This window comes from Metopolophium dirhodum, chromosome 1 (assembly GCF_019925205.1).
Source record: "Metopolophium dirhodum isolate CAU chromosome 1, ASM1992520v1, whole genome shotgun sequence".
Classification (NCBI taxonomy): domain Eukaryota; kingdom Metazoa; phylum Arthropoda; class Insecta; order Hemiptera; family Aphididae; genus Metopolophium; species Metopolophium dirhodum.
The window spans coordinates 16,884,945-16,895,854 of NC_083560.1; the positions used below are offsets into that span (position 1 = coordinate 16,884,945).

General features: G+C 26.8%; 1 protein-coding gene across 1 annotated transcript; it reads left to right on the forward strand.

Moving 5' to 3' along the window:
- Positions 1–200: 200 nt before the first annotated feature.
- On the forward strand, positions 201–6,572 carry LOC132936045 (odorant receptor 46a-like). Its single transcript, XM_061002710.1, has 6 exons — positions 201–942; positions 2,111–2,207; positions 3,218–3,317; positions 3,498–3,623; positions 3,900–4,058; positions 6,052–6,572. Exons 1-6 carry the CDS (start codon positions 201–203, stop codon positions 6,115–6,117), a joined length of 1,290 nt encoding a protein of 429 aa, XP_060858693.1. The 3' UTR covers positions 6,118–6,572.
- The last annotated feature ends 4,338 nt before the right edge of the window (positions 6,573–10,910 follow it).

Sequence of the window (10,910 nt, forward strand, 5' to 3'; positions counted from 1 at the left end):
TTTACGTTAAATTTATAATATTGTTATAGGATGCGAGGATAACACAATTTTCTTTAAGGTTTATTTGGTTATTGCAAGAATACAATTTACGATGGTTGAATTATAAGTGGCACGCGCGGATATAGTAAAGTTGTCAACAGGCGGCTGAAATATATATTATATTATTCCTTGTTTTCCAACAGTATATTGGTAATATAACGATGGATATTCGGAATGAGAAGAATCATATTTTCAACATTAAATTCACTAAACTAATAGGATTATATCAGATGCTGGATCCTAATTCCATAAAATGTCGGGGTCGAAATATCTATCACGTTGTTATGTGGTGCGTTATGCTATACCTGTGTATCGTATCGATGATTTTGGTGCTAAGTGGTCTGTACAACTGGTCGGTTAATATTCCTATAAGTATGGATTATATTTGGAAAGCAGTAACCACGTTTTACATTACTTACAAAATGTGTGTCATCATCCGTCACTCGAACGCCATATGGAACTGTTTGTCGATCACGAGGTACGATTTTACATCGTTCAGTAACAGGAACAAACACATACTGGATCATTGGCGAGAACGCTTGATGTGGTTGATGACCATGTATACGACCATGTATTTCACTGCAATGGTCAATTATTCTGTCGCCACTTTAGCATTCAGTGAAGTTAAATCGCCAGTCAAAAACCACGAAGGTTCAATCGGGTATTACCGCATGAACAACATGAATTTCTATTTAATCGCATCTGAGGACACGTACAACTCACACTACAATACATTTTACTTCATCGAGACATTATTCATTTCCATTACGACAATGTTTTTCCTTTTATTCGATACGCTTCTGGTTATACTGTGCTTTGGTATGAGCTGCCAGTTGGAAATTATTTGCTCTGCTTTCGAATCTCTTGGACACAAATCACTTCATGACCAGCATTCCTCAATATGTGAGTACGAATTTTTAGGCATACTGAATAGTGTTTATTATACATACTACTCAATTGTATGGGGTGTGGTGAACGGTTCAAAGTTAGAAATTTGAACCAAACTCTAATTGTTCAATATGAGTTTGTTGTTGAACTTAGTTTTAAATAAACTGAACTAAACAAAACTCTAAAAAGTTTTAAATTCAATAATTAATAAAAGCACTAGTAAAAAATTAGAACACGACATACGGTTTGAATAAAAATTGTTTTATATTTAATTTGGTTTAACATATAACTAAAAACTTCGTACTTTATTTCAAAATCTCAATTCGAGTTTAGTTTTGTATAAAACATAATGTTAAGTATGGGTTCGATTCTTTCGGTTCAAGTTTGATTCTATACACACTTTAAAAGTTTTAGTTCAAGACCATATTTTTGAGTTTGACTCATATCTAATACATTCACATTTAAATGTATTGTATTTATTTTAATTAAATTGTTTAGCTTGAAAGGTGTAGTAATTGTCGGTTTAGTCGAAGTTAAAAGTTACTATCTTTTGAAACTCATGAGGTACACATTTGTACACATTTGAAATTATGTGGGTACATGTATTTTTTTAATCTGTCATACCTATGGAAATAGTGAATTTAACTCTTTAGTCATACACTTACAGAATATTATGAGCACACCAAAAAATAATTTTTTGTGGTTAATACCCAAATTTTATTTTATTGGAGTAAGTGATTTAAACTGTATTCAAAATATGAAGATAGCAGCATCAGTTTTTCTCTTCTATACTCAGGATAGGATAATGGTGTATTATTAGAAGAAATTTAAAACAATAGCAATTGATAAATCAAACCTTCAAAAATAATTCTGAACATAACAGTTTTAATATTTTCGTTTCAATATCATCAATTTTTTTTCTTCTTATGATGTTTTGTAATGTGTTCTATTTCTTATATTTAGGACTTCTACTTTTTTTTTTCAGTTTTTCAGTTTAAAACTAAAACTAAATTTCTACGTTTTAAGTATGCCTTGTATGTATAATTTTAATGAGTTTCGCTGGCCAAATTAGTATTGATAAAGAATAACACTGTATGACGTTATCGTTTCTAAAATTAGCTCATACTTTTGATATTTACTAAACTATTGCAAAATTAACACAACTGTTTTATTTTCCTTGTAGATTCCACAGATGAAAATAAAAATAAATCATCTAATGATCACGATTTAATATATGAGGAATTAAAAACAATTATAATGGATCATCAAGTAGTAATGAAGTGAGAGTTAATTTTATTTATTTATTGAATAACTATTAAATTTTATGTATTACATTTTAACATAAAAATAAATGTTAACTAAGTAAATACGCATGTACGTAGTCATTACCTTGGTATTTTAGTTAAAGGAGAATATACATAATATGGATTACGACTAAGGGTACATAATGCATATTATAAAATATACAAATATACATGCAATAATAATATAAAACTAACATAGTATATATTAAAAATACTGATTACTGAATACTGACATACTGAAAAATTCTGACACCAAAAATATATTACTTTTCAAAAACCGTTATCTTAGGTGAAAGACTTCTCTTAGTTTAATGGCATGCGATTTTTTTCAACAATTAAATAATGCACACTTCCCACCTGTAAATCTTTAGATTTTGCTTATTTCTGCAATAATTTCAAATCTCATACGAATTTTGCATTGAACATTGTACAACTAGCGGCAGGCAAAATCACATTAACACGGTAAATGTGTTAAGATAATAATTATTGATCAAAAAAATTATTGAAACAATTACTTTGATAATTAAATTTCTTTTTGTAGTGGTGGTGGACCATTATTTCAGCTTTACTGACGTTTTATAAATTGAAAAATTAATTATTAGGTAGTTATTAAAAAATGTTCATATTAAAAATTGTTCATTTTAAATTTAAATTTTTGGCAAATGTCACACAAAAGTAATTTTTATTTTATATCTGGATGGTCAATGTCTAAATTAAATTTACACATTTGTATTTAAACATAAAAAGAGTCACACAAAAAATAAAAACAAATGTAATTAATAGTAACAGCATTTATAGAGTCTCAACTTTAATTTTAATATTTTTGTGGAAATTTTAAAAATGTATCAATTAGATTTTTTCTTTTTGAATTACGATCAACGGTTGAATGGTGCTTTCAAATTTTAACGAGTGGGTTTCAAATGTGTGAAGTTATTACCTTGAGTTAAGCCAAATGACTTAAACGACACTACTATTCTTTTTTTCAGGAAATATGAAGATATTTTAGCACTTTTTCAACGAGTGATATTGTTACACATTTTCGTTTCGTCATTTTCAGTCATCTTGCTTTGTTTTACTGTCATAATGGTAACATTTACGTAATACTTAGATTACTATATTATCCATATTATTAATAATAGTAATCGTTTCAAATTCCCCACTGGCCACTTCCATACATAATATTAGTATAATATTAAATTCGCGTATGTTCACGTGTGAACTAAAGTAGCTGGTAGTAATAATTTATCTTGAATAAAATGATTTCAGAGTTTCTCCAATAATGAAAGATTTAAGACTTCGGATATTATAGTAAAAAAAATGATGTGTATAATTCCATCAATATTGTTTCAAATATATATGGTGTGTTATTTATTTGGCAGTATACACGCTCAAGTAATTTGAAATTGATTATTTTTTAGTATTGTTTATCAATTCGTGATCGAGCATCTATATGAATTGTTATGGTATTACTTATTTATAACAAAATATTAAAATTACCGAAAAATTTTTAATAATTATGTATTAGTCATAATATGTACTAACATGCACCAAAATTTTATTTAATAAAATACTATAAAACTATACACGTTTTAGAAAAAATATGAATTTTATAGTCCCGGGTTCAAAATTAACATTCTTTTTACTGAAACTTTTTTTTTAATATTATAGAAAGATTCAATAATATTCGCATTGTACAGCAGTAATTGGACCGAAATGGACATAAAATGTAAAAAATTGATATTATTGACAATGATATTGAATAATGCCAACCACAAAAAGTTAAAATTTACTAGAACAAAAATTGTGAACTTGGAAATGTTTTTTAAAGTAAGTAGGTGCTAATATAATTATTATTTAACTTGTATTAAAACATTTTAGTCGAATGCATTTATGGAACTATAGTAGTCTCCAATCATAATCCCTAACTTATAATTTTAAGATTTATTAAATGAAATGAAATATAATATAAATACCTACTTGGAAAATGTTATTGTAATAACAAATTATAATTTAAATTAATATAATATTATAAGGTGATTTCTCAAGTTTCAAGTTTTTAATGATTTTTGAATAAAACAAAATAACAAAAATAATTTATTCAAATTCGTTATACTTGAACATCAAATATTTATCAAATAGAAATGAGGCGATATTGTATTAATATTTTTTATAGCCACAACTATAAAATAAATAAAATGTTGCACATTTTTAACGTTTTGACAAAATCATAAACCTTGTGAATAAAAATTATTAGGTAAGTAATATAAATATTTGGTAAAATTATTAAATTATCTCGGTACTTTATGATATACTATAAACACAAATAGCCAATAGGTAATAGGTATATAAAATACTAGCTGATCATGCAGTGCACTTCGTTACCGATAAATGTACCAACCGCATATGACTCAAACTTTGTTCATTTCGTTCTTTAATATTTGGTGTTTGGTGTTCAAAATGTATCTTAACTTTTCTGTTGCCTGGAATAAAAATTCTGATTCGCAGCAGTATGTTATCAGGTAGGCATTCTACCTATGGTAGATCGCGAACCCAGTGCTGTTTGTACGTAAGTGTATGATTTAACTCTAATGTATTAAAATTATACCAGGTTAATTTTGATATATTAATACCGTGGATTAATATAATCAATTAATACATAATCCTAACCTAACCTAACCGTACTAAAATTCGAAGAATAAAAAAAACCAAATTTAACCCTTTTTAAATTGGCCCGCGTCTTCTTTCCAGAGAATTGCACACAAACATTCATTTATTCGTAATATGGCTGATCCTGCACACTTCATGGCCCATAAAAAATGACAAAGAAATTGTGATTGTTCAACTCATTTTCGGTGTAACTCACTGCTGTAAGTGTAACTCAGCCACCCTGGTAGGCAATGTGCGAAAGTTCGATTTGATTCACGGTTGTACCTGATCTGCCCGATTAACCAATAGCAACCAATTATAAATAAATACTATTTCTATTAATTGTCACTCCTATAACCAATTGCAACCATTTATAAACAAATATTTCCATCGTAAATCTCAAAATATATGTCTAAGCGCTTCTATTAGTTGGTCGTAGCGTGATGTTATATAGCCCATAGCCTTCAAAGCTTTCCTCAATGAATAGACTATCCAAAAAAACAAATAATTTTTCAATTCGAACCAAGGTTCCTGAGATTAGCACGTTCAAACAAACAAACTCTACAGCTTTATATATTAGTATAGATTAAATTTTTATATTCTGAGCCGAGTGACAAATCTAGTGGGTTTACAATGTTTATTTTATTATTTTTTTTTTACACTTCAAAGAGGTCGCTTTTTTTGTTTACTCAATAGTTTTTTAACGCCACGGAAAAAAACCCTAAATATCCTACGCTTCGCTAATTTTTTTTCTAACTTTTTTGTATATCACTATAGAAACGAATACAATTTTAAATTAAGCGTTAAAAAAATGAAAATTTATGAATTTATACTTATATAAATTTATATTTATTCAATTTACTATTGATCAGATACATAATTTATTAATTTAATTTCAAATTATTTACTTTTATTTACTAAACATACTTATTTCTGTATATAAATTTATATCTTACATCTACATTTAATTACTAACTGTTACGCTGATTCTACGCTCAAAATCGTTTTTATCGAATTTAATCTTTGCATTCAAATCGAATACTGTAATAATACACTACCCTGTCCGAGGACCGGAGGACGATGGACAAACTTTCAACACTCCTGACATACTCCACCCTCTGCACTTACCCGCTTTTAGGAAGTGATTGTTAATATTTTTATTTTTTTTTTGCAGACTATGGGTAATTGTTACACAGTTATTTCGGTTTTAGTAAATTATATACAAACTAAAAATGAATAAGTTTTGTCCATGTTTATTTTAAATGTAGTCATTTTCTTTTAGTTATTACTTTATTTATAATATTATTATCTAGTCGAATTTAAATATATTATAACAAAAAACCTAGTTCTCACGATTACCTAAATAATTACTTTTAACTTCTTAGCCATAACGTATTATAATTGTAGTTAACATAAATAGATAAATATTATGGTTATGTAGTAGTTTACACAGAGTTCGTTGTAAATCATAAAAATAAGATATTTATTAGTATATTGTTTTGGGATCCTCGAAAATTTAGCGCACGTCAATTATTCGGAGATGACTGAACTATTTCAGCATAAGTCAAGCCAGCATACGACATTCACGCCCAAGACAAGTCAGCGCATCATGTTTAATAAAATATACTAAATTAATTAATATAACAATAAATATAATAAAATACCAAATTAAAACCATGTTAAAAATATTGTTATTGCTAAATACACATTATATAATATTATAACATAAATGACTTATTTATTTTATAAGTAACTATAGCTGATCCCGTGCACTTCGTTTCTCGTTAAATGTACCAACTTTATATGAGTAACAAACTTTGTTCAATTCTTTATTTAATATTCGATGTATGGTGTTCAAAATTTATCTTAACTTTTCTGTTGTCTGGAATAAAAATTCTGATTAGCAGCAGTATATTATCAAGTAGGCGATCTACTTGCGGTAAATATAGTGAACTTGGAAATATTTTTTAAAGTAAGTAGGTGCTAACCTAATTATTATTTAACTTGTATTAAAACATTTTAGTCAAATGTATTTATGGAACTATAGTAGTCTCCAATCATAATCCCTAACTTATAATTTTAAGATTTCTTAAATGAAATTCAAATATAATATAAATACCTACTTGGAAAATGTTATTGTAATAAAAAATTATAATTTAAATTAATATTATAATATAAGGTGATTTCTCAAGTTTCAAGTTTTTCATGATTTTTGAATAAAACAAAATAAAAAAATATAATTTATTCAAATTTGTTATACTTGAACATCAAATATTTATCAAATAGAAATGAGGCGATATTGTATTAATATTTTTTATAGCCAGAACTATAAAATAAATACAATTTTGAAGACGTGGCATTGTTTTACGTACTACGTAACTTATGTGTGAGTATAAAAGTATAATGCGCTCAATATTTAGGTACGCAATTTATGGCGATACATATAAAATATCAAAACACGGCGTACAAACAAATTAAATGCATTGAATAATTAATACACTGATTTCACGGCAACCAATAATTTTTTATTATTATAACAGTTCCAAAACTCATGGCAACCATTTATAAATAAAAATTTCCACCGTAAATCTCTAAATCCCCGTTTGAGCACATCCCCTGGTTGGACCTAGGGAGGTGATTTGTGAATCTAAACAATCCGGGGCGTCGCCCAAACGCATACAAAATAATTCATTCAAATCGGTCCAACCTTTTAGGAGGAGTTCAATCACAACACACGAATTATGTATGTAAAGATTTACGTAATTTTTGGTTATTTTATGAACTACATATTCGATGAAAAATCTTATACACACTATTTTCAAGCTGTTGAAGCACCGAAATTTTTTTTTATCGATAATTACTATGAAAAAATTGATAATGGCCTTAGCACCCTAATAGAAAATTGATGACCTACCATGTTGTCGAAAACTGGTTAATAAAATAGCAGTCATTATTCATTAAAAAAGATTTTTAATACAATGACAATATTTATCATACAGTACTTAATATTCTTAAAAATTAAATAAAAAGGTATCAGGACCGTATTCATAGTCGATGCTTAAGAATAAGTATTGCTTAGGTCAATTTTGATAAAATAAAAAAACAAAATTGTGATAATAAATAAAAGCAATGCAATTGACCAACAATAAGTACAAGAACCTAATTATTATTATTTTATTAAGCTGACAGCCTGTTACGTCCAAAATGAGTTGAACAACCAGAATTTTTTTCCTGGCTATGACGCTGGGTAATTGAGCTAGTAATTAATAAAACTAAGCCATGCAATTTTTTTTTCTATGTACCAAACTAATAAGTGTAATACACTTAGTGTATATAATAAGAATAAGAATAATAATTTAATATTAGCGGAATAAATTTTAACTAAAAATATTCAATGAAATGAAATACAAATAAAATTCATACTATTCATGATTATCATACTATTATAATATGCATTTTCGTAGTTCTTTTTTTTTTTTCTTTTTTTTTTTTCTTTTATTTATGCACCGAATCACAAATAAAATACTTGAGTTTTAAAAAGTACGACTAAAGTTTAAGCGCGTAGTTCTTCTTCGTTAATAATATTGTAGGTAGACAAAAACGTATGGTGTATAATTATAAAAACCTACAGTTGCATTGGTATATTTTGCATAATGAATGGTTAAAGGGCTATAAAATATATTATGCGCATTGTGTTGCGTGACAATAATATTATTATACTTTAAACGTATAACCGTAGTCACGCATTCGTATGTTTAATAAATAACTCAATCGACGAGCCACCTGTTATATGAAATTCCATTATTTTCAGAGGCTAAAATATAATTTTTTTCGTACTACAGACTTTATATTAAACATTTAAACTTGGAGTTACCACGCGATGCTTTGCCTACCACCCCCATACAACAAAAAAAGTGTATTTAATCCATACGCATAAACATATAGTATTTAATTTCAAATTTTCTTTATTCACAGAGTATAGACTACATCACAATAAAACGATTTATGTCCGTATATTGTTACGGTTATTAATAAGGTATTATACATGATATCACAATAAATGCACTGAACTATAATATAGACAGTGAATTGTGAAATAAAAATCCCAGATTAAATATAAAATGTAATAGACTACAATATTAGGTACCTACTCACAATCACACGAAATTGATTGATTAAACGTTTTTAAAAGCTACTGTAATTATCAAATTGTGAATATTTAATTACAAATGAACTCAAGGTTTGGAATACTTATCAATTAAAATATTAATATATGATAAATAGCTTTCAAACATAAACAATAATATTATTTTGATTTTGATTTGAAACAACATGCATTAGGTACATTAAACAATACATTCAATAACTATTGTTTGATAATTATTTGTATCGATTATTCGAAATATTTTTATTTTATAATATTTTACACATTGTATCTATAAGTAAAAAAAGTAAAATCAACTCCTAATAATAGGTAATAATTATTATTAATATTTAAAATTCTTATCTGTCTATTTCCCAATGAAACATCAATTAATAATTTTTCAATTAATGAAGAAAAAAGTGTAAAAACGAGCTACTAGTTATTACTATTAGGCCATTACACACTTTTTTATTTCGTATTCCACACTTAATATTTCGTACTACACAAAGTGTGTCGTACTACAAACCCGTTTTAGTCCCTGATTATTTTGTTACCCAAGTCAATTTCATATGTTCGGCGGAAACCAGCAGTATGTATGCGGTCGGTATTCAGTTACCTGCGAATTGTATGTAAAAGCTGATAAAAATACATTTTTAATTTTGCATTACAACATACGTTGGAAGACGTTCAATGACTATCCACTGGTAAGTGTTTCAAATCACTTTTATGTAAATTATGTAAATTTAGTATTTAGTATTTTAGTTTTCATAATCGGTAGTTGAATGTTTCGTCAGATACGGTTAAACAGAAATCTATGGCGCTCTGTCGGTGGGAAATGGTAAACTCCTACAAATGTAGTGTTATCTCCTACAAAAGATAGTGTTAACTCCTACAAAATATAGTGTTAACTCCTATAAAAGATAGTGTTAACTCCTACAAAAAATTAATACCGTAATGCTGTAAAAAATATCAGTCTTGCAATATATTAACACATAAAATAAAAATGGTTTGAAAAATATAATAAAAATGTTAATAAAACGATAATCATTATCATTTACTATTAAAACAAACTTTTTTTGAAAAAAATAATAAAAAATTCAATAAAACAATACTAAGTCATAATTATTTACGTATATTTTTGTGGCATACTTTGGAGATAAACTCTAAACGTGAAATTTCTCCTCGTATATATTTATCTCTTTGATTAAGTATAAATTGATATTGACTGCTTCTAATTTTAATGTGTAGGATTAATTATTAGTGTAGGAGTTTACATTTAATGAAAATGCAGGTAAAAAGGTTATTCGTGTAGGAGTTTACATTTGGCCTTTTATTATAAAAAATTATAATATAATATTAACTCAACATAAAGTGTATAATAAATAATAAAAATTTAAAAATTCAGACTGATTCCCCGTTTTTCTTGTACAATGATATTATATCATTGAATTCAAGTTTAATACAATCCATTATACAATGACCCACTTGTAACCTACTGTACAGCAGAGCGACATCCACTTACCCGCTTTTTTTAATGTTTAATTTATAAATAAAAAATAAAAATATTGTACTGTATTTATAATGCAAACGTCTATTAATTGTATACAAAGTTATTTAAAAATATTTAATTGCATAAAAGTTTTCCATTTGGAATGGCATTCTGTTAAGAGTATTTTATTTTTTTTTATTATAAGTAATCATTTTACTCTAAAATCATCAATCTGTACAAAAATTATAATTACACCAATAATTTATACTATAATATATGTTAAGGAAGTTGAGCCGTAATTTGAAAAAACGTTCAATCAATCTCTTAGTTAAAATTTCTATAGTAGGGGAGAGTGTTGTACCTTGGATTAATGTAAATATTTTATAAAATATTGGGGGAA